The sequence below is a fragment of the Labrus mixtus genome, chromosome 8, assembly GCF_963584025.1.
Source record: "Labrus mixtus chromosome 8, fLabMix1.1, whole genome shotgun sequence".
In the NCBI taxonomy this organism is placed as follows: Eukaryota; Metazoa; Chordata; class Actinopteri; order Labriformes; family Labridae; genus Labrus; species Labrus mixtus.
The window spans coordinates 21,998,321-22,022,209 of record NC_083619.1 but is presented as its reverse complement, the minus strand read 5'-3'; the positions used below and the strand labels follow the sequence as shown (position 1 = coordinate 22,022,209).

The window sequence follows — 23,889 nt, the reverse complement described above, 5'->3', positions numbered from 1 at the left end:
ATCCTCCCTTTCAATGACGAAGAGGAGGGGTGCAGCCGATTCCCTGTATTCTGATTGGCTGTTTTTCTTTAATCACGTCATGATTGATGCTTCAGATAACCGTGCACAAGCAGCAGTAGTTTTGTTAGAGGATGTGAAGAGTAAGTTTTCCACTTAACGGAACCATGTCAAGAAGGTAGGCCTAAATGTCTCGCTTAGAAATTGAATGGAAACATGAGAAATAGTTTTACTTCAGTTCCTGTTAATTGCATGTTTTTTGAGACACCTTTGGACATTTCTGAGAGGCTACGTTGTTTCCATTTAAGAAAGACATATTTGTTGTAAACATTCGCTGCACTGTCACACGATGCTTGTCTGGGTTCTTGTTTATGTAATGTCGACCAAAAAGTTATCCTGAGACGCTTGTTTATGCTTCTTTTTCACCTGTTTTCAGTGGAGATAACATGTTTTTTTTTACAGCTGGTCTGTACCTGTTTAGTGTCAGTGATGATGTGAGGAGGATCTGGCAGTGATTAGTGATTTTAATTACACAACACAACAAATGGGACACAGTGAACTAGAAGCAGCCTCTCATTCTGCAGTAAAGTTAGGTCCTTGTGAGACTCATAACTGTACCCTAACTAAACCTAGAACAGAGAAGTGTCTGTTTTGTGTGTGCCTCTTCCTGTCATTTGCTTCTTACTCACTCCCCCCCCCCCCCCTTAATGTGACAAATATCTGCTGTGTACTTATATGACAGGAAGTGCGCAGCAGTTAGGCTTTTAGAAGTTTTTGGTATATTCAATGACACTTTTTGATCACAATGAAGAGAAAGAGTGATATATTGAGCAGATTTAAAGGTTTTAATTAGATGAAAACAACCTACAATGCTCTCAGCTGTATACCTTGCAGCACATTTGTTTGGACAGTTGCTGGTTGGAGCACAAACAGCATTTGGAAAGTTGACCCTTTTTCTGTCCCCATGTCATCAACTCTTATTAAGAGCAGTGCAGTAAATGATGCAGGTGGGATGAAAATATAGAACCCAGGTGGTTTGTCATTTCTGTTCTCCTCAGTTGTGCTCTAACCAAAGATCGCAAGGGGAAAAAACAAAACATTTAATTAGAGTTGCCGTACAGAGTCAGACAAGACTCGATAGAAAACAAACACATTTATGAATTGAAACTTTCAAGGTGATTTGACTTTCCCATGTCAGAAGATCGCAACATTGTCAAGTTTTTGGGCTGTTTTTTTCATAGTTCAGCATGAAAATCACAACTTTAGGGAAGTGCAGTCAATTAATCAAGAAAATTAACCAAATTTTTACGCAAGAATTGGACATCTTTAATTAGTAATTAATTGTTGAAAATGCAGCTTGGAACAGGTATACCATCTGTTATGCACTGACCCCCAGGATGGTTTGGTTTTGATATACGCTAAAGCAACTTACAGCAAATGAATTTTATCCAAGTGAGTGGAACACATTCTCATAAAAAAGAAACCCTGTTGAGTTGGAGGTTTCCTCAATGGAACAGTTGCACATTAAGTTTGTTCAACTGCTGGATTAATCTATCTGACAACAAATGCAGCTCCTCCAAACTCCAAATCCAAAGATTCATTTTGGGGCTTTTTATGAATTTGTTTGGTAGGACGTTGAATAGAGTAGGAATGACATGCCTAAAGGAAGTCTGGCCACCTGCTTGAAGGTCTATAGCCCCTGTATATGAGGTACAACTTCACCACTAGGCCAACCAGTGCCCCAATCTCTGAACCTTTTAACTCAAGAAATAGGTTTAAGTCAGGCATGAGGCACGTCACAGCAAAAAAGGCAAATGATTAAATTGATTTTGGATTCTGGGTCTTTGTGCTCTAGTTCCTGACTTTCACACTATCATTAATACTGGAATGTTTGAAAACAACAGAGCTCTTTGGGAATGTTACAAGAAACAGCTGTGCTTTCCCACAAAAAGTCGACTGTGCAAAAGGCCCACTGTTTCTGGATTCTCTCTCTGAAGAATAGAAACAAAAAACATATTGGAAGTCTTCTATCAGTTTTTAGAATATTTCAATGTCAGTATTTAAATGTCAGAAACAGACTCAGTATGTTGAACGTGTTTCTTTTCTTCTGTTATTTCACAGTCAAAAGGCAGACGGTGAGCTCACTGAGGTTCTCAACCAACTCTGGCGACTGGACACCAACCGTTTCAAACCAGGGAGTGATTACATCATTAACCTCCAGGTGAGCAATTTTAATCTGCCACCATTGAAATGCTCCTCTGAAATGCAGAACGGTCAGTCAGATATAAATGCAAAACATGAAGCCTCCATATCCTATAGTTTAATGATCAACTAGGTTTTGGCAACAGTACATGTATTGTTATTGCTGTATGTGCAGGGCTTGAGAGAAAAAAGGGAAAGGACCCAAATGCAGAAGACTGATGGAACGCTTTTTGAATGAAACTACTTTATCAAATAATGTATATCTGTATCATACACCATCAACTACTCTAACTGCTTGACACAATCTGCTTAGTTTCAGTGTGTGTTTCCTCATTTTGTGTCCCTTTATGTTACAGTAATAGTGAACCACAGATGTGGAAGATTTACAATTTGTGAAATTGCCAGTAAACACTTTGTCTTTTTTGCCTAAAGTCTGTGTTTTTTTTTTTGTATTTGTTTTAACAAGGGGAGGGCGGGTTATGTGGCTCAGGGCAGTAACTATGCCAGAGACAAAGCACGGGCTCCGCTTTTCTCATACGTCAACGAAGAAAAACTCAAGAGTATCGAGACATATGCTCGTAAGTCCCGTTTGCTCAACAACTCTCTTCTTTCCCCCATGAATACGTCCTGCACACTAAACAAGAATATTTGTGCTGCAGACTTTGTCAACTTGCTGGACAACTACGAGGTATCCACAGGTGTTTCAGAGACGGTAACATCAGAGGAGCTGCAAGAGAACAGACTCTTCATTGACTCTATGATGGAGACCGAGGTCATGAAGGTGCAGTAGAGGGAGACGTGTCAAACACAAACAGATCCTACACAGCAGCTGTTTACACTCCTGCTTTCCTCCTGAGACGTTGACAGGCTTTCAAGCTTTTGTGTACTGATGAGTTTAAGGAAGGTTTGAGGCCGAAGAAAAGGTCAACTCGGAGAATATCAGCCATTATTTACTGTTGCAAGGTTGCATGTCACTGTCTGTTACTGGTGATAATATCGTGTTAGGATGTTATAATAATGTAATTCAAGAGCCAGAGTGTTGACAGAGGTTATCATAAACACTTGTAGTAATACTCTGTGTCTCCTTTGACAATGATACATTAAAACAGAAAGATAAAAATATAACAAAACTCTATCATAAGGAGACTTCTACTTTACATTATCTTAACAGCTTCAGGGACACACGTGGACCAATTTCAAGTTTTTTTAAAGTCCATGTGAATTGTCACAAATTTCCAACATCAAGACTGAAAATTTCACTCTCAAATGAAATGCTGTTTTAGCCCAACATCTTTCTTTATGATTTGTTCTTCTATACAATTATGTGATAACATTTTTCATTTAAAGTGTTAACTTGCTATTGATTTTGTTGTATTTATAGTGTGCTCATCAGTATCTGGTCGGGAAGAGGCAGTCCCCATCAAACCCTGCACAGTTCAAGAAACAGCTGTATGACATCTGGTTCCGCCTCTACCACAGGGACAGGAGCGGAGGGTGAGCTTCAGACTAACAGCAGAGGGGGCTACTGTAATGTTTTTAAGATAAACAGCTCCCGTTTATTCATCTCCAGAGTAACCTGAGGGAGTCTAGAGGACTGGTCTCTGGACGTCTGAATCCACCGATGTGGAGATGGGACGATTTCCCCCATAAAGAATCTTTAAGGAATCTAAAATATATTATAGAAAAAACATCTCTATCACAACCCTGTTTTGTTCAGTATAATCTGTGTTTTATGCTTCAGCTACTCTTGTCCTAGTTGGACTAAGAAAAGGAAATCATATATGTATACTGTATATTTGATATATATATATATATATAGATAGATGGATAGATTAACTTTTTTGATCCCAAACTGGGAAATCGTGGTGTTACAGCAGCAGGTTATCAGAGCAAATAAAACAATATAATAATAAAGTAAGTAGGGAGTAGGGGATCATTTGTAAACGTTAACATAAACAGAAGAGATTACAATATGAAAAAGACAGAGATGATCATGATGACAGTTCTCTGTTGTAAAGGGTCATGGCCTTCGGTAGGAGAGATTTCCTGTATCTGTCCTTGTGACAGCGGAGTTGTATCAGTCTGTTGGAGAAGCTGCTCCGCTGTTTGTCCAGTAGGGTGTGCAGAGGGTGCTCAGGATTATCCATAATGGATAACAGTTTGTTAAGAGTCCTCCTCTCTGTCACCACTACAAAAGAGTCCAGCTTGCAGCCCGTCACAGAGCAGGCCTTCTTAACGAGCGTGTCTCTTGATGTCACCAAGATAGACAGCTGCTTCCCACACTTATAGTTATACCTGAGTTTTCTCTGCCAAGCTACCATAAAGATCTTTTTTTTTAACTTTCATCCTGAATAATACGTCTGAATAGTAGGCTTTAACTTCAATGTTGATAGGTATATGATATATTTATATATTTAAAAAACACTTATTGCTACTGTAGTGTTGTGTCGCATGTCGTTACTCCCTCTCTTCCTCTCTCTCCTGATTTCCTATTCTGTTAATTGTCCTATCAAAATAAAGGCTGAAGCCCAAAAACAATTCAAAAATGAAATGCTGGTGTTAAGTTTGATATTAATGTTCAAGTGTTGCTTTTAACAGAGTGTTGTTGTGTTTTATTGTAGTGAGGATTCTTGTGGGTTTGAACACGTGTTTGTGGGAGAAACCAAGTACAACCATGAGATCATGGGTCTTCACAACTGGGTCCAGTTCTACCTGCAGGAAAAACACGACCATGTTGACTACAAAGGATACAAAGCAAGAGACAAAAAAGATTCGGTAAGAAAATATGGAGTCATGTGCATTATGTAGATCCTGAACTCCACAAATGGTCTTCCTCAACACATTTTATTTAAGTTTTACTCGATTTTGCCGTGATTAAAGTACTGTATAGTTAAGATAATTTTGGCAATAATATATAGAGAGCACAAGTTATTTAATGAGCATGTTTCTTCATTATTTTATAGCCTGATGAAGATGACCATGTGCTGAACCTGCAGTTCAGTTGGAAAGGTTTGGTGAAGCCGGTTGGCGGCTCCTTCATTGGTGTCAGCCCAGAGTTTGAGGTAGCCCTCTTCACCATCATCTTCCTCATGGCAACTGAGAAGATGACGTCCGTGGTGGTGAAAGTGGACGAGTACGTGCTGGAACTGGTTGTCTATAGGCACGGGAGATCCATCGGCACATCATTCCCAAAGCTGCTCAGCAGCAACAACAGGGATTTGTAATATTACACCACAAGTCATTTAAACTTACATAAACAATTGTAGTTTTTAATTTCTTTGCTATGCAGTATAAACCTTAGACTAATCCAGATAAGCTTTTGTTTGCACTAAACGTTAGGCTTAAACTGATTTTATTTGGGTTTAAGACGTAACCTAATGATGTGGATTGATTTAATGGATGGTGTATAACCTGTTATTATTCATTTAATTGTCATGTTCTGTATTATGTTATTGAATAAATACATTTTTAGTTTGAAAAGAAGCCTCTGCACCTTTTTCCTCCCCTATTGGCTAAATGAGGATAGTTCACAGGATTAAGGGGATAAAACATTGAAGCGGCTTAGTTGGTCTGTGTTTAATTTATATACTTTAATCCATGGGAAATTTTGCCCTGATAATGGTCTGTCAGGCTGACTGCCTCTAACCTACATTTCCCCAGTAGTTATGAAAACACACATTAAACAACATTAAAACAATTAAACATCTATGTAATATTTAAGTGACATTAATTTTTGATTTGCGATGCTGACTAGATTACTAGAATACGTTAAAATTGTTATTGCAAAGATTTATCTCTTGTTCCCATGCAATTGACAAAAATGATCGTTGAAACCGTTTGTAAAATCCCTAACGAGAATGATAAAGCATTTCATACTTCCTTTTGTATATCTTTATTCTATTTGGCAGTAATGGCTTATAATAATATATTTGTATTTACTTATTAAAATGGAGTCAGGGCGGCCTGGCAGACATTACTCGGGGATAAACTATAAACACGCTTCGAAAGCTCCCTCGCTTCGCGCATGCGCACTCTGACAAATCCATTACCATGTCAAACCGCAGAAATGAAACTGTTCCCCTGAAAAGTACCTGATGAAGTGGTGACCGAGCAGGTAAAGGCACACACTTTCAAAGCTAGATAAGACTCTCCCTTGTAGTCGCTCTCAGTGACAGCAACACTCGTTTTATTACTTATAAACAAACTTTTTAGTTAAGAGTTAAGAAAAACACAGTTAGCTACCAGCTAGCATTCGGCTATCATTCCCCTCAGCTGTCTGTTTGGGATCCACCTGACAACCGCTCACATGATTTCAACTACTGCGACCACACACATGACATTACACAACAGGACAAACGTTTTCTTAATGTGTTTGTAGTTTGGATCACTAGAGATTACCCGAGGAGCTTGTTAACAAGAAGCAACAAAAACAACAACAACAACAACAACAACAACATGTTTGGTAAAAAGAAGAGAGCACCGCAGCCCAGAGGCCAGGGAGCTGCTGCAGCGAAGCAGGTAACACTTCACACAGGTTTATGTTTGATCAACACCCTGGTAGAAGCAGCTGTCACATGTGTTTTACTTCCTGGTTTTCAGATGGGTCTGTTTGTAGACCCCGAGGAGATGATGATGGGCATGGAGGGGGATCTGGACGACCCAGACCTGGAGGCTGAACTCGCTGCTATCACTGGAAATCAAGCTGCATCTGGAGGGAGAGCCAAGCACAAGGGAAAGAGTGAGTGCAGTGAAGCATGAAGTGTACAGCCTGTCAGTGCATGTGGTCTTATAGCTGGACTTCTTTTGTCTTCTAGAGTCTGACATTTATATTTAAGAAAAACATTTGATTGTGAAATATTAACATTTATCATCTTTATCTACCTCTTGACATAAATTATTATTATTATTATTAACCTTTATTTATAATAATAATAACTTTATTTATACAGCACCTTTTAAAAACACAGGTTTACAAAGTGCTTTGACAAATAGCAAAAACAGGAACAAACTAAAGCAAACACAGAAGAACATAAACAACAGCAAGAACAAACAAATGCAAAATACTAAGAATAATTAAATACAATTCAACAGAAAAGAACCCAAAGTGCACGATACCCAACAGACATATATAACCCTGACCATCACAAGAACCATCATAAGAACGATTTAACCAGATAAGAACCCATTGAGATCAGGATTTCTTTCACAAGGGAGACCTGGCCAAGAGGTCAGCAGCACATGTCATAAGAACAGTTACAATGAAGTGACAGTACAGATTAACAACGTAGTGTTTTCAATCAAAAAGAAAGTGTGGGAGCTGTGACACAACAATAAAACAACAATTTAAGATTTTAAAAACACAGGCACTGTTCAATGGTCTCACGCTGTCCGTCCCTCAGGATAGAACGGAAAGCTCCAAGTGGAATAAGTTCAGGGGGTTTTAGTTCAGTCTGTAGAGTATTCCATGCCGAGGGGGCAGCAAAGCTGAAAGCTCTTTTTCCTGATTCAGTCCTTACCCGAGGAACAGATAGATACAAGTGTAGCACAAGAACGCAAGGCATAGCGACTGCTTGTTCTCCGCAATAAAGCACACAAATATAAACGAATCAAGCCTAAAAGAGCCTTATAAATTAGGGTCAGCCAATGTACGTATCTTTTTTTTATTTTTATTTAACCTTTATTTAACCAGGAAAGTCCCATTGAGATTAAAAACCTCTTTTTCAAGGGAGTCCTGGCCAAGAGGCAGCAAAAGTTACACAGTCACACTCACAACATACAGACAGCAATTAAAATGATAAAAAACAATTAGCATATCTGCGTGCACTCAAAGAAGGCAAGTTCGATTTCAAATACAATTCACAATGGTGGGTGAGATTAACATTTTTCACAAATTACCCTTAATATGTTTTAATTTTATTTTTGTTGTGATCAAGAAATGTATCAGAGGGACATTTAACAGTTTTAAAAATTTGAGTGAGATTTGAAACATTTCTGTACTCAGCTGTTATATATTATAGGGATGCACAGATTGATTCTAACTTTATCTCTACTGGTGCTGAACCCGATGCCTTTGGCCTCCGCTGATACCGAGAACTGATCTGACAGTTTGTCTTCAAAAAAACTGTTTGTTAAGCCCGTAGCTTTATTCTTTACCTGTGTGTAGGGAAACATCGGGTTTGTTTTTAATAATGCTTTCCTGGGGCGCTGCCGACCTAGTGGTTAGTTTGCATACCCCATGTACAGAGTCCTCTAAGCAGGTCAGCCGTGGTTTGAATCCGACTTGTGGCCCTTCTTTGCATCATGTCATTTCACACTCTCTACAATTCTACAATTCACTTAGCAGACGCTTTTATCCAAAGCGACGTACATCAGAGAGTAAGAACAACACAAGCAAGGATCTAGAAAAAAGGGAAACAATGTCAGTAAGAGCAAACGATCAGCTTTGAGTCTGATTGGACACACAGTTGCTGACAGGAAGTGACCAGAGGCAAAGCACAACATTGAGGGCAGTTCTTGAGAGCTCTAATCAGAATAGAATCACTCTCTCTCTCTCTGATTTCTATCCTCTGTCCTGTCTCCACAGTAAAGGCATTCAAAGTTCCACCCATGAATAAATCTTTAATAATACTTTCCTACCTTTTAAAACAAAATATAAAAAAATGAAGACAGAGATATCAATTTAATGTTTTGTTATCTGTTATTTAAATGATCAGAAACCACATACAAGAAACTTGAACAAGAATTACAGACAAGTGTTTTTGGTATTTTAAAGCCAGGAGAACATTTGTCATGATTAATTTTAGATCTCCATTACAGAACAAAACAAGTGAAAGCTAACTCCAAGCATAATATGTGCAAATATCCGTCAATGAAACACTGACTTTGCAGATTTGAAAGTAGCTGCTGAACATGGTGTTAGCTCTTGCCACTGCCCTGCTAGCAAAATGGCTGCCCTGAGCGGAGCTGACACATCACGTACTACACGCACATTTTAAACACATCAGCCCAGGATCTGCTCTTTTGTCAGCCAGCATGTAAGCCCATACAGATATATTTGTATCAGCCAGTATCAGAAACGGTTTTCTACACCAATCATTTTCTTGCAGACCTTTTTTTCTGTGGGGAGGTTACTGTCATCACACTGCTGCAGTTATCTGCTCCTTCAAATGTTCCTTTTGTTATTCCAGCACACAAAGTATGATGTTTCACTCAGGCAGTCAGTGTCCTTCGGGAGATACATTGACATTTTATTATGCTCAGCTCCTGCACAGACACATTCATTGTATCCACATGTGTCCTTGTGCTTCATGTTCTGTAGTATGATATGTCTTATTGTGTTAAAAACCTCCTGCAGCAACGTGACCAAGACATTTGTCTGCATGCTTATTGTTCTTCAAAGCGGTTATACTAGTTTTATGACACTTGAGTTGAAGCAGTCATGAACCTATTGATTATGCTATTACTACCTTCACCTACGATATGTGTTGAGAATCTGACATGCAAACTAAGCTGGACACATGGCATCATGTTTGTGTTGCAGGTCCGCTGCCCATGGAAGACATCGCCAGGATGGCTGATGAGTGTATGAGAGACGTGGACGATGATGAAGATGAGGGTAACCTGGAGGATGATGAGGATCTATTGGTTAGTGTTCTGTATATTTACCTCAGCTCTCATGTGAAAAAAAAACAAACATTTTTCAGATCGTTTCAAGTGGCCTGACAGACCTGCAGTTAGCCAACAAATGAACAGTTCAGCCATCGAAAAAAGAAAGCCGCATTGCGATTGAGCTTTTTCAGCCATGTCCTCAAAAGTCTTTTTAAATTCACAAACTCATCGTGAGCCTGAAGTCCCAAGTGTCACATTTCTGACATGCGAGTATAACACTTAACTGTTTGAAATCACAAACTGGGAGGTCAGAGCTACTTTGTGCTGCAACAACAGAAGTAAAAGAAGAATATTTGTGTTACATTTAGACTTCTCTTCTGTTGTGTAATTCTTTAAACAATGTTTATATTCATTGTATTATTTGCAAGCTGTGATCCCAAGTGACCTTGGATCATATAGAAGGTGCTTCAAATCAAACTAGTTTTTGTTAGACAACTGCATCTTTTACCAAACCTCCCAAGAGAAAACAACAGAAACAGAAAGCTTTGTGTTTTGAGTAATCATCTCTGGCTGTTGAGCAGTTGTTGTTATTTTTTTTTACCCCCATCAGGCAGAGCTGCAGGAAGTGGTGGGTGAGGGTGACGGGGATTGCGAGACTGAGGATGCGGTCACATCCTCTGCTACTGCTGAGTCTCCTCAAGCCGAAACAGCAGAGTCCCCAGAGTCACAGGTACAATACATATCTCTCTCTAGTGGCTTTTGTCATACACACCTCCAGAATCTCCAGGTAATAGTTAACTTAACGACTGGTAGAAAAGTCAACATGAGGTCAGTCTGTCAGTATTTAATCAGAATGATTAACTTATTACTGACAGTACCTACCTGTTGTTTTTGGTGCAGCAGAAGGAAGTAAAAGTCCCGACTGCAGCGCCCGGCACCCTCCAGTACACTCTGGAGGAGCGGTTAACCATGTACAAGACTGCGTCAGAAAACGCCAAAGCCGCAGGGGAGACCTCCAAAGTCCGCAGATACGATCGCGGCCTGAAGGTGAGCGAAAGTAACGCAAAAGATACATTCTCAGGCTTAGAATGGATTATGTTTTATTATTGTATTATAGTGGTTTTAATGGATTATCTGCATTCCTTTTCCTAGAAGAAAGTGGTCGAACGGTCTTACCGGTGAAGGGGACTTTTCGTATTTCAGAAGCTGAACTTGTAAATGGATTAAAAATAATCCTTTATGATTGAAGTATTAATGAATGATTCACTGACCATGAATAAAGCCTTTAATAACAGCTTAAGAACCCTAGATACAGGAAAGTGGTACAAATGTTCATGTATGTAGAAAATGGTATTGACTTTCTGTAAGAATTTAAATAAAACCGCGGAGGTCGAAGGCGCAGATGGCCTAGCGGTTACGTCGGGCCCCATGTACTTAGGCTACGGTGCTTCAAGTAGGGAGCCTGGTAAAAAGCTTGAAGATGTCAGCTCAATAAAAAGTAAAGTTTGAGCCTATATCATCTGACCATTTTGAATAATGTTCAACGAGACACATTAGTGTGTTTTTTGATACTTTAACAGATAATCTTATGTGTTTTATGTAGAATCTCTTTGTCAAGTGTTTTGGTCTTTGGTCTTTTATATCCATGAGTGTCGTTTGAACACAAAAGACTACAGGCCTTCTAGAACTTTACTTTTTTAAACACTTTAAATTTCCAGACAGCCTGGTGTTGATTTTATCTCCGCAGACTCTGCAGTCAATGGTAGCTGCTGTGAAAAAGGGGAGAGGAGTGAACGAGGCAGAGATCCCTCCTCCTGTTGCCACTGGAGCCCCGACTGAGCCCTCCCGTCCTGCCGTCCCCCAACGACTTCCTCCCCCTGTGCCCTCCCGGCGTGAGTCCACTCCGTCAGATCAGCAGGAGAAGTCGGAGGTTGTCACTCCTGGCAGTGAAGAGGAGAAGTCCTCCTCCAGCACGCTGCCTACTCTGAGCAATGCCCCGTCTCCAGAGGAGCCGACAGAGGAACCTGCAAGACAACCTCTCACCGATGGTCAGTGAGAGTTGGAATATACAAAATGATTCAATGATTATGAAAAAGTGATAGAATTATAAACAGTGTAGCATTAATCACATGTCTGAACCTTGTAAGCCCTAAGAAGACATTCACACATTTTTATTCCGTTTCCTGTGAAAAGGAGTCATTTTCAGTTGTTTTCTCTAGATCTGCTCTTTTTTTTTTTTTTTTATCTCGTATCCCCAAAGTCCCAAAAGTACAAAACAAACACATGTTGCTTACATATTGCCAGTTGAAGGCAGGAAGTTTACCCCCCTGTTACTCCTCGTCTGCAATGTGACACACATGGAGGGGGAATCTCTCCGCTTCTTATCCACCGTCAGAGGTAGTGACGGGGGGGGAGACTACGCTTTGGGACATCAATATTACGATCACCTGGAAATAATCCCATTATCGTGAGAAAACAAGCTTTGTTATGTCAGCATATGAGATCAATTAATCGTCGAGATCAGATCTTGAGAAAACAACAAAAATGACTTGTTATTCGGTAAAATGGAGTAAATGAAGTATATGTATGCCTGTCTGTTTAGGACTCCTGTACTGAGCAAAACCAAATCTGACCTAAAATCTTGTCAGCTCCTCTGTTGTGTGGAGCAAGCTGTCTGTATTTTCAAAAACTAAAACAGTGGGTTTCAAAACATGGCCCTAAAATGCAACTGTAACTAAGGTAAGTTTGATTTAGTTTTAGGCCCTCTTATGTTTAGACCATGTGGTCTGATGTTGGCTCTAGAAACAGCAAAAGGTTGGGGTTAAGGTGAACTCCCTTTCACTGTTTCACTTTCACAAACATTTATTGGCAACGTTTCAGGTACAAACCGGTGAACCGGTGACCTGATGAAGGTCTAGTTCTGAAAATTAGAGAGTGTGCAGGAGCCTACCTTAAAGACACATTGCGCGCCGACACACCTGTCTTAAAATCGTTTTCCCATTATGTATTCTAACACGTTGTATCAGACATCAAGTTGTAATTCCATGTTTCCTGATATTTCTTTCCGAACATGATTTGGTTATTAATCAAATCATTTTTTTGTTCAGTGACAGACGTGTTAGATTGTAGAGTCAACGTGGCCGTCCTCTAGCGTCTAAACATGTGACGAATGTGACCATTCACTGGTCTGTGTTTCTGACCCGTGAATCTGCAGCAAATGAGGAAACCAAGAGGATGCTTTTGGAGAGGCAGAAAGAGTACAAGATGGCCGCTCTGAGAGCCAAGAAGCAAGGAGACGTGGAGCAAGCTAAGCTTCACTTCAGGACCAGCAAAGTGAGTAAATATGTCCCGACTCAAAAGATTTGTTTAAGTCCGGGTCTGTTTGTATCTGCTGCGCTGCTCTGCATACGTTCGTCTTTTCTCTGTTGGGTGCATTCACTTTTTATTTACTGTAAATAATGAGAGATAATACTAAATCAAAACCAAAATAATCTTTTAAGCATAGTCTCCATTTTATTAGATAGATGCATTGTATGCTTTGTATTGACTAAAACACACAAGACGGATACAATTCTTACATCATCAGGATAAATCACCATTTCTATTACTGTATTATAAAAACACAGAGTGAAGCAGAGCGAGTTCCTGCTGTAGAAATGTAGCAGCAGCAGCGTTTTCCTAACCTGCAGGACTTTTCTGTTGGATTATTTATTTCTTGTTACTGTTCACAATTCTCTAATCTGTCAAAGCCTTTTTTCATCACTAGACCTCTGCAGTCATAGTAAACCAAATATGATTTATATGATATGATATTCTCTTGGATTTTTTAAAAATTATTTAAAATGCTAACAGAGACGTTACAGTATTGTTGCAGACTTTTTGTCCGAGCTGGTTGCTACATATTCTCACTGCGGTATTCCTAGCTGGAGTATTTGAATCATGCCAACAATGTGGAAGCTGACAAAGACCGTCATTATGTTTGGGCTTTTTGTGTTTTTTTTTTTTTTTATGCAGAGGTTTGATGCTGTGATCGAGGCGTTGGAGAGCGGACAAGCTGTCGACCTAAGTTGCCTTCCTCCTTCTCCTGAAGACGGTAAGTACGATGGGGTAACTGGTTTTATTTTAGTAAGCAAAGACAGCAAACAAACTCTTTATTTCTCTTTAAAGACAAAAGACAGAATAAGACTGATCGAGATAGATCTTATTGATCTAAGTTATCTGGACACTCTTTCAACATAGAATCATGTCAGGAGTTACGAGTGGGGTTTATAGTTGGAATTGGAAAATTGGGAAATAAAAAAGTCTTTATTAATCTAATTCTTATAAAAAGGGTCTTCTGGAAAGCAAAGCTGACATATTTTCCTGTATTCTTTTAGTACTTAAGTCAGTATTATGACAGAAACTTGCAGTCTGGGCTTCAATATGTTGTCGTTCATTGTGTGTTTTGGTGTTGTAGGTACAGGCGGGGGTTCTACCCCTGTGAAAAGCCCTCCCTCCGTGCCAGATATAGAAGTCACTAAACCGGTTACAGCAGCTCCAGGTACTAATATTGTCAACGTGTGTTAAGCCGCTTGTATTTCTGCCATGATCTGTCATTCTTTTTGACGAGTCAATAATACAACAACGTTTTCCTAAAAATGTTTAAATGTCTGATAATCAATGATAAGAAAAGATTAGATCAACTTTAGGGATTCCTCATTGGAGTATAGGGGGCAAAGGTAGATGAATCATAAAGTTGCAGGCACACATGGGGACGAATGAAAATAGAGAAACTCATACCATTAGTTTCATAACAATGGCTTCCTGTCCCTTTAAGGATGTAGCAGCGTAAAAGTGAAACATAACGAAGCTGCTTTTCCTAAAAAGGAGAAAAACAACATCCTTATCTATTATCTATTCCTCTGTCAAATTCTTCTTGATTTAAGAAGGTGAAGAAAACCAAGGCACTCTTCTGGAAAAAGTAAAAAGAAAGAATTATTGAGCTATGTAACAACCCACACGTAGTGGCACAAGCCTTCTTCTTCACACCCTGAAGAAAGCTGTTTTTGTATCTTTGTTATTGGACATGAAATAGAAAAACAGAATGAGAAAGTCTTTGACACAGTAAACATGTTCTCCCTCAGCCTCTGCCCCCCCATCAGCTCCAGCAGCGCCCAAAGACGTGCTGGAGGCTCTGGAGCAGAGGCGAGCCAAGTACGCCGAGGCGTCCAGTGAGGCCAAAGCCAGCGGAGACGACCGCAAGGCTCGAATGCACGACCGCATCGCTAAGGTACAAGAAGACACTCGCCTCCTGATGTCTGTTTTCCCCTCTACACAACAAAACATATATTACAACTTTTCTAAAAAAAAATAATTAAAAAACACGACACATCTTTCTCTTTCTACTCCATGAAAACAGTTTTATTTCTGCAGTGTTAAACATATTGAACTTTTCTTCAGCAATACCAGAGCGCCATCCGAGCTCACAAAGCAGGGAAAGCTGTCAACTTTGAGGAGCTGCCTGTTCCCCCTGGTGAGACACTTTTGTGATTATTTTAATGAGTCAACAGTGTGCCTTCGTTAAATGTAAAAAGTTAAGGTGTATTCAAAATGTGATTCTTAATTCTTTGTGTGTTCTGTCAGCGAGTTTCTGTTTTTAATACTTGACCAAAAGAGAAAATAAAGACCTTAATGTTTGAGAACTTTTTTACAAGTCTGAGTTAATATTGTCTTTTTTTTTTTCTTTCAGGGTTTCCTCCGATCCCGGGTCAGAAGGCGACGGGAGCAGAGCAGGGATTCATCGCTGCTCTGCAGGCAGCAGATAAGCTAGCCTCAACAGATGCTACTGAATTAGCAAACGAAGAGGAAGACGACGAGGAGAAGGAGGAGGAGGTGAGCTTTCACCGGAGTATTAAGTTGTTCTTGATTCATTTTTTTTTTTTTGTTGACACAATATTTTGTGTGTATTGCAGTCTAAGCCAGCTCCTCAAGTGGCACCAAAGAAGCCCACATTAGACATCCCAACTGCAGGTCAAGGAAAAAAAAGGACCCCATCCCCTTCCCCTGACAGAACGTCAACCATAGAAGGACTCTCACTTACAGGTCAGTCTTTTTAAAAAACACTTAGATCAGCAGAGCATCTTATGGAGGTTATGTCCATTCTGTGAAGAGAAAAGATATTTAAGTGATCCAATTTGTCTCACATGTTTACAGACCCACAAAAACTCTACATTTAGACTGAGCACCAAAACATGCTGGTGCCTTCAGGGGGGGTCGTGGATATTAGAGAGCTTTAGCAGAATGATTCACGGATGGTGTGATCACGGTTTCTGAAATAGAACAGCGCACAAATATTCCTCCTGAAACAGAGGAGACGATCGCTTTGAACGTTCATTCTCGAAATTCAGTTCGTCGAGACAAATTCAGCAATAAAAGTTTGTGTTAATAAATCATTAGAACGTCTGTGCTCTTATCTGAAGGCGACATTTGTCATTTTGAACATGAAGTGACATTCACTTCATCACATGTTCGGGAAAAATTACAAGCCAAGTAAGACCTGTGTGTGTCTGGAAACGAGACACGCTGTAAGAATGAATTTGTTTTAATCAAGAAGATTTTGATCAAACAGGTTTCAGGACTGCAGTGTTGGATTCCCTTCAATTGTAGTCATCAGTGAGCATCCAGATCTGTCAGGCAGCAGCACGGGAATGTGTTTGTTAACTAAGTAGCGTGACAGAACTATTCACATCTCTGCTCACTCCACTTGTGTGCACTCGGTTAACTTTGGATTTTCTTTCTCGTCTTCCCCCTCCAGCGGTTCAACAGCTGGAGTTCCTGGAGGGCAGGAAGAAGCAGTACATGAAGGCGGCTCTGCAGGCCAAGCAGAAGAACGAGATGGAGCAGGCGAAGATCTTCCTCCGCACCGCTAAAGGCTTCGACCCCATGATCGAGGCGACGCGCAGCGGTAAACCTGTGGACATCAGCAAGGTGAGGAGACGGGACACTTACACGCTTTTGCAAGATTTATTTTCATGAATTCCATGATCATGTTTAAACTTGTTTTGTTTTACAATCTCATGAAAAGGGGACACACGTGTTCTCTTTATTTCTCATGAATGAAGAGGGGAATTGTTTGCAATCCAAAGCTTTTATGTGACTCTCTCTCTGTGCCTATAGGTGCCGTCGCCCCCTGCTGACGAAGACGAAGACTTCATCCTGGTACATCACAGCGACGTGCAGATCTCGGAGAAAGCAGAGCAGGTCTACACACAGCTGGTCAACATCCTGAAGGAGCAGTACGAGGTAAAACTGTCCTAAAAATGAGGGCAGAAGAAGAATTTCTCGATGACTATAAGACATGCATTGCACCACGTTTGCATCTATAACAACACGACTCTTAAATCTGAAACTTGACTGTAAGGTACAGTATTTTTAAATTAAAGCATTTGAATGTATTGCACATTAAAGTACAACATTTACATTGTAGCGGGTAAACGTCTTCAAACATGTTGGCGCTCCGTCAACTTTACAACTAAAACTTTCTCTGTTTTAGTTGTTTTTTGTAGCTGTGAACATGAACATGCTTTTTGAGATGTTTGAGGTTTCTTCTGACTTTCTTCCTTTTTAGAAATGTATGACCCACTCAAAGCAGTTCACACACCTGGGGAACGTGGCAGAAACAACAAAGTAAGCTTCCTGTGAAACAACACTTTATGCACCATGTCTAAAATGAGTCCTGTCTGCAGTAAACATGTTTATCTGTTGGATGAAATGAAACTGTTCCTCCCATCAGTCTATAAATGTTACAAATGACAAATCATTATTTTATCAAGAATCCGTACATGTGTTGTTTTGTTACACGACGTTGTAATAAAGCAGCGCAGCTTTTCAAAGTGTCTCGTATATGATGCTTGTGCTCCAGGTTTGAGAAGATGGCGGCGGGCTGTAAGAGGAGTCTGGAGGTCCTGAAGCTGGCTCAGTCGAGAGGTCTTCCTCCTCCTAAACATCACTTTGAGGAGAGATCGTTTCACACCGTCAGGTGAACACAAGTCATACTTTAATGTTTACAGTTAACTGAAGCCTTCTTTTGTTGTCTCGTTTGTCAGTTCTAAACGTGTAAAACAAACACAGCCTTGGAGATCATGAAAATTGTGCTTTATTAAATACTCAATGGCTACTTCATTAGGTTCACTTACACAACTTAAAGCGGGCTCAGTCAAGAGGTCTTCCTTCTTCTAAACAATAATACAGATCTGCTTCAAATTCTACAAGAATGAAAAAGAACATAAGTATTTTTGGTTGAGGCTGAAGCTGAGGTGTGAATGTAAATTTAATATTAGAATATAAAAGTAGTGGTGATTATATCCTATAGTGTTGTAAAAGAAAACCAGAAAGACTTCATATCTGGATATATTGAAGTTATCATTAATTGACGTTAAGTAAACGTTAAAGCAACAAGTCACTCATATTCTAATCCTGTCCACCCGTCTTCTGTAGGATATTCCCAGAGCTGAGCAGCACTGACATGGTCGTTGTTATCATCAAAGGGATGAACCTTCCAGCTCCCAATGGTAACAAATAAAATATTCAGTAACAGTCGTTATACATGCTGTCAAATAAGTCTGAAGGTTGTGAGCAAAATACATGTCCTAATGTGTGTTAGCTTTACGTTGATGTTTAAGCTGTTTAGACCTCGTGAATAAGTTTTACAAAAACGTTATCATGTCGAAGCTTTAAAAACAAACGAGTCTAATTCAACGTGTTGATGCTCCTTTCTCCTTCAGGGATCCAAACCAACGACCTTGATGCCTACGTGAAGTTTGACTTCCCCTACCCCAGCACGGTAACAAACTGAAGCTTCTGTTTAACATCCTCCTCAGACTCCTGAGATGTTTTCGTTCAAGTGACTTTATATCTTAATGGGCTGGTCTTTTTTGGGGGTTTTTTCAGGAGCAGCCGCAAAGAAACAAAACTTCTGTCATCAAGAACACAAACTCTCCAGGTGAGACTTGAACAGTGGATTTATGTGTGTGTAATGCTTTTGTATAATTATCGTTGGTGTTTGTGGACCAGAAGATCTTTTAGTTTCTTCACTTTATTACATTTATACACTGCTTTAAAAAAAAAAAGTGTTTTCCTGGACTTATGTAATGTTTTTAAGCGAGTACAGAAGTTATCTACCATCATATTTAAAATATCTTCAGGTATTATGTTTCACTTTTTTTTTACTCTTTTGTATTTAATGTCATTTATTAAATTAGAACCATACTGTTTTTATGAATTTCCAAATAATTCAAATAATGAAAGCAACAATATATTTAGAATCTGATCCAACAAAGCATTTTTAATTCTTTGTAATAACAAGTACTTTTAAAGTGAGGATTAAAAATACATCATTTCAAAGGAGAATGTAAATGCCTTTGAAAATTAGGAGGATAGTGTATGTGAGATACGATACAATACAAGACACTTTATCGTCCCCTTGGGGAAATTTGTCTGGGACCCAAAGTGCTGCCAAACATTCAGCTGCTTCCACTTGAAACAATAAATAAAAACTATCGAAAAACACCTCCAAACCCGAACAGAACGGCACACACCAATGCAAATAAACACAACATTTATATTGCACAGAATCTGCAAATCATAAGGTATCGATGATCAAAAAATGTCAACAGATTAGTTTGTCCTCTTAAATATAACTATAACAATAAAACCGTGGGAAACTTTCAGGATGTGTCAGTTTTCAGAGCAGTAGTTCTTATTTCTTTGCTGATCCTTCATGTACGTGAGTAAGTTATGTAGTCCAAAAAAAGAAAATCTCATCCTGCGGTCTTCAGTGGTATCACTCATTGATGATCTTTTTTGTGGTAAACAAAGGCTGTTTTCACAGCGTGCTGGTGATGACCTCGTCTGACACCTACCACACGGCAGCTGTTTCAGACATCAGAATTTACCATTGAGAAAAACTCTGTCATCTAACTGATGGTTTGTTTGCTGTTGTAGTACATTTCAGTCTGTTTTCATCAGCAGCTTAAAACTCTTAAAACTTTCAAAATAAATCCCATTAAAGGTTAATAATGAAGTTGACTTGAAGAAAAATGCTGAAGAATAATCAAATATCAATGATGTATGTGTCTTATAAACTCTTTATGTCCGGTCTCAGAATGCAGCTTCTCTCATTCTTATTATCCATGATCTCTTTCACCCAGAATACAACCAAAGCTTCACCCTGTCAATCAACCGTAACCACCGCGGCTTCAGGAGGGTGGTGACGTCGAAAGGTCTCAAACTGGAGCTGCTGCATAAAGGGTGAGTCACAGGCAGCTGCTGCATCCTCACTCAACTGCTGCTGCTGCAGCGAATCTACGAGCTGAAGGTTCATTTGTGGAATCTACCACAGCAGCGATTTGGAAACAAGCAGCATATGTAGTGGGTTTTTTATTTTTGTTGTTTTTGTCGTTGAATTTATGGCACAAATCTTAGAAGTTGAGAATCTTTGATGTGACGGTTTTCATCTTCGACTGCAATGAATCAAGAAAAAGAAAAGTGAATTCATAGATGAAAATTGCAGTTGTACCATGCTCAAAATGAGCTTAAATTCTATTTAAAAAAAAATAAATTTGTAAGACAAATGAGTAAAAAATGACATATTGTGCTGCACTTTAACTTTGCAGCGTTCTTTAGACTTTCTAACTCGGATCTCGGAACCTTACCAGGGACTGAAAATAAACTACTACTTAAATATGATTGTAAAGTTTTCATCAGTTGCATTCATTTGAATTAAAAACAATGACTATATCTTAAATCTGTCTGATAGTGCGCTCCATGTGCCGAGGCTGTAACCCTCACGTCCTCCAAGGTTTTGGTCCGACCCTCAACATTCGCTGCGTCTTCCCACACTCTCTCCTCCCAATATTTCCCGTCTCTCTCTCTCTCTCTCTCTCTCTCTCTACTGTTCTATCAATACAGGCATAAAACATAAAGGCTTACAAGTTTTCTTAATCCTAAACAAATCATCCAATCTAAGATTATGGCCCTCGAGCTTTGTCTTAAATAATGATTAAGATGACTTTCCATGTCTTTCCACATTTGTCATCCATTCTTCATCCAAACATAATGTGTAGAAAAGAACCCATTTTACTTGTAAATCTACCCTCTTATCTTTACTGTACCAACTAGAGTGTGTGTTTTCTTGCAGCGGCTTCTTGCGGAGCGACAAGCCGATCGGGACGGCGCTCGTGAAGCTGGAAAAACTGGAGTCACAGAGTGAAATCAGGGAGATCGTAGAGGTGAGTTTCATTTCAGATCAAATAAACTCAAGAAGAGAAATAAATCTCTTTTTGTTATATTGAATGAGCTCTTCAGCTGTGACAGATACCATTTAGCAGTAAGGTGTTCTCTGGGGACTTGTTCACCTGTAGATATCAGTAACTGAGATCCTTGTGTCTGCCCTGTCAGGTGATTGACGGCCGTAAGCCGACAGGAGGTCGTGTGGAAGTCAAGGTCCGCCTGCGGGAGCCTTTGAGCGGGCAGGACATGCAGACGAGCACTGAGCGCTGGCTGGTCATCGACCAGTCACAGGTAACATGAAATGTACCGAGTGCAGCCTTTTTTTTTTATAAATATATCCAGAGACAAAGCAGTGTTCATGTTCGACCTCTGATGAGGATTCTTGTTATCTCCAAGGTTCTTGTTTAGATGCTGCTTCAGAAAGAATGATGATACTCAAGATAAAGGTAATTTTCTTCTCTTATTTTCTGTGTTGTGGTTTAATTGACAAATCTTATATTTTTTATTAATTTCATTTGTCATAAGAATGAAGCTCATTAAAGCTCATGTTAAGGAAAGTTTAGTTTGTGTGGATTTCAGTCATTCAGTCATTTCTGCTGATATGACTTTACTGTCACTAAAACTATTCACAGGACTTTTATTCAGTGATGTCTGAGCGACTTGGTCAACGTTTTAAATATTTCAATACAAATCCTTTTTACTATAATTTGCTAAGATTTGAGTCTTATTTAGGGGCTTTGATCAGACCTCCATACAGTATTTGATCTTTTCTCTCTGTCCAAGATATTTATGCACTTATGACTCATTGTTTACAGTCGAAGTTAATGTTTCAATCATTGCAGTTTTGAAATGTTCACCCTAGAAGCTGTTGTTTCATTTGCAGATTGGTTTGATTTGTGGTGTTGTATTTTCACATGGAGTTACTTTTGTTTTAATTTCCAGATTTAAGTCATTCAATCAAATTTGAAGATTTGAAGAACGAGGAGAACGAGGACAGAGTTTGTGATGTGGTGAGGACAACCTGTCGTTCAGACTGGACACACACCTACACGGGTTTTTCGACTTGCTAGAACTTTTGCACATTTGCAAGACATGAGAGCTCCCCTTCACACACTGCAGTCCACCAGGGGGAGACATGGAGCCGGTTCACGGTAGGTCAGCTGGTGTCTGGATCTTCAGGAGCTTAGCAGTGACACCAGAATGACCAACAAAAACTAAGACTGCTAAATCATAGGAAAGATTATTTTATGTGAGTGAAGATATAAGCTCATGAGGCAAAAAAACGTTGCTAGTGGTCCTGAAAGTCTCCTCCTGCATCTCTCCTGGAGGACAGAAAGCAGTGTGTCCTGTGCTGAAGCTAAAGGGGCTCAGTGTCGAGCTGACCAGATCCTGCTGCCAGACATAACTCAAGTTCATATAAAATATATATCAAAGCACGTGTACATATTCCTCATATTACTCAGCTCTGGTATCTAGAACTGCACCTATGCACTAATACCAAAGTAATCACTGTTGCTGTATCATCCTGCATATTTGAAATTGCCTTTTGCTGCTGAACTAGTAACCACGACACGGGGGCTTAATATGGTGACGGGACACGGGCAGGTTCAGGACGTGATTTCTCACATTTCATCTGATGTTTAGAACGCAGGTAGCAGCACCCTCACACATGTTTTACAGGAGTAAGCCAAGAAATAATGATACAGTTAAAGGTTTAATAATATAATACACACAAGACCACCTTCCTTTTTTTTGGCACCTTTCTCTCTAATTTAAAAAGTCACTAACTGTGGTCCCTTTATTGCACTTATCTGTGGCTTTAGATTAGATTGTATATTTATCTTGTTTACACTCCGTAGCACAAATCAAAGAGTTTCAGTCTAAAGAGCTTTATGGAGATTTATCTCAAGGCAAATGTCTCTAATTACTCAGACCATGAGGTGGTTAAAAAGGAATCTTAGGTTCAAATATCAGCTGAATGCATTAGAGATAACTTCAACTTTAGGGGAATAAACTTCTTTGTTTTGTTATTGTGTCACATGAGAAGATTTGTACCTCTCTCGGGTCTGTTTGTTCAATATGAAGCCAGAGTTCAAGACACAGTTAGCTTAGCATTAAGTCAAGAATCAGGGGGAAACGGCTAGCCAACTTTCTCCAGTTGTTCACCAGCCAACATCTGTAGAGCTTACCGAACACCAGGACAAGAAACTTGACAAGTCTCTTTTTTTGTCTTCCTCGTACTGATGCGATATGATACGATGCAATATCACACGGTACGGTATGATACGATTTGAAACCATGAGATACAATATTCTTTGTCCCTTTGGGGAAGTTTTGACTCTGGTGATGAAATGATTTAGTCATCTTTGGAGTTTACACTCTTGACAGTTAGGCTAACCATTTCCCCGTGCTTTTAGTGTTTATGCTAAGCTAAGCTAATTGCGTCCTGACTGCTGCACATTGTTAGATCACAAAGGAGAGGTTGGTAAAGATCCTTTAATCGGACTCTCAACATAGAAAGCAAACACGTGTTTGTCCATGATAACTTCAAAGGGTCATTTCATTATTTTGAAACCTAGATTTAGTTTTAATTACCGGTATACTCCTCCTCTAACTCTGGTTAACTTTTCAACTATCAGATTCCTCCAACAGTTTACCTCTGGACATGAGTAAACACGAGTCTGTCTCAAAAAGCTCTGTGCGTCTACACCAGTTTAAAACTGACTTAAACGTTCTGTCGTCATCAAGCCCCGAAAATAAGTGGGACAAAAGGTTCCAGGTTAAAATAGCTGAGTAACTAAGTAAGTTAAAATA

The 23,889-nt window shown here is 39.5% G+C and overlaps 2 protein-coding genes across 4 annotated transcripts; both read left to right on the top strand.

Annotated features, from left to right (window-relative positions):
• Nucleotides 1–63: 63 nt before the first annotated feature.
• On the top strand, nucleotides 64–5,682 carry si:dkey-222f8.3 (Poly(U)-specific endoribonuclease-C-like). Its single transcript, XM_061045158.1, has 7 exons — nucleotides 64–175; nucleotides 2,119–2,218; nucleotides 2,666–2,777; nucleotides 2,859–2,980; nucleotides 3,581–3,693; nucleotides 4,821–4,974; nucleotides 5,163–5,682. The coding sequence occupies exons 1-7, from the start codon at nucleotides 165–167 to the stop codon at nucleotides 5,421–5,423; spliced, it is 873 nt and encodes a 290-aa protein (XP_060901141.1). The 5' UTR covers nucleotides 64–164; the 3' UTR covers nucleotides 5,424–5,682.
• A 553-nt stretch (nucleotides 5,683–6,235) lies between these two features.
• On the top strand, nucleotides 6,236–22,803 carry cc2d1b (coiled-coil and C2 domain containing 1B). Of its 3 annotated transcripts, none has more exons than XM_061045156.1 (26): nucleotides 6,236–6,313; nucleotides 6,591–6,717; nucleotides 6,799–6,937; nucleotides 9,740–9,843; nucleotides 10,418–10,537; nucleotides 10,711–10,854; nucleotides 11,555–11,855; nucleotides 13,022–13,140; nucleotides 13,822–13,900; nucleotides 14,264–14,347; nucleotides 14,931–15,076; nucleotides 15,247–15,319; nucleotides 15,536–15,678; nucleotides 15,759–15,888; nucleotides 16,601–16,773; nucleotides 16,963–17,088; nucleotides 17,414–17,472; nucleotides 17,708–17,824; nucleotides 18,283–18,356; nucleotides 18,570–18,628; nucleotides 18,736–18,787; nucleotides 19,995–20,094; nucleotides 20,984–21,074; nucleotides 21,244–21,366; nucleotides 21,472–21,521; nucleotides 22,018–22,803. In XM_061045156.1, the coding sequence occupies exons 2-25, from the start codon at nucleotides 6,655–6,657 to the stop codon at nucleotides 21,481–21,483; spliced, it is 2,631 nt and encodes an 876-aa protein (XP_060901139.1). In that variant the 5' UTR covers nucleotides 6,236–6,313; nucleotides 6,591–6,654; the 3' UTR covers nucleotides 21,484–21,521; nucleotides 22,018–22,803. The 3 variants fall into 3 exon arrangements, with proteins under 3 accessions (XP_060901139.1, XP_060901138.1, XP_060901140.1); XM_061045155.1 differs by having other exon boundaries at nucleotides 10,708–10,854; XM_061045157.1 differs by lacking the exon at nucleotides 14,264–14,347 and having other exon boundaries at nucleotides 10,708–10,854.
• The last annotated feature ends 1,086 nt before the right edge of the window (nucleotides 22,804–23,889 follow it).

What these genes read in the sequence shown, in the direction of transcription:
- si:dkey-222f8.3 (XM_061045158.1), top strand. An exon ending in GAGTATCGAGACATATGCTC is followed by an intron (nt 2,778 to 2,858) that starts GTAAGTCCCGTT and finishes TTTGTGCTGCAG; the next exon opens with ACTTTGTCAACTTGCTGGAC. An exon ending in CAAGAGACAAAAAAGATTCG is followed by an intron (nt 4,975 to 5,162) that starts GTAAGAAAATAT and finishes ATTATTTTATAG; the next exon opens with CCTGATGAAGATGACCATGT.
- cc2d1b (XM_061045155.1), top strand. Translation starts at nt 6,655, where the DNA reads ATGTTTGGTAAAAAGAAGAGAGCACCGCAGCCCAGAGGCCAGGGAGCT. An exon ending in AGCCAAGCACAAGGGAAAGA is followed by an intron (nt 6,938 to 9,739) that starts GTGAGTGCAGTG and finishes TTTGTGTTGCAG; the next exon opens with GTCCGCTGCCCATGGAAGAC. An exon ending in TCCTGAAGGAGCAGTACGAG is followed by an intron (nt 17,089 to 17,413) that starts GTAAAACTGTCC and finishes CTTCCTTTTTAG; the next exon opens with AAATGTATGACCCACTCAAA.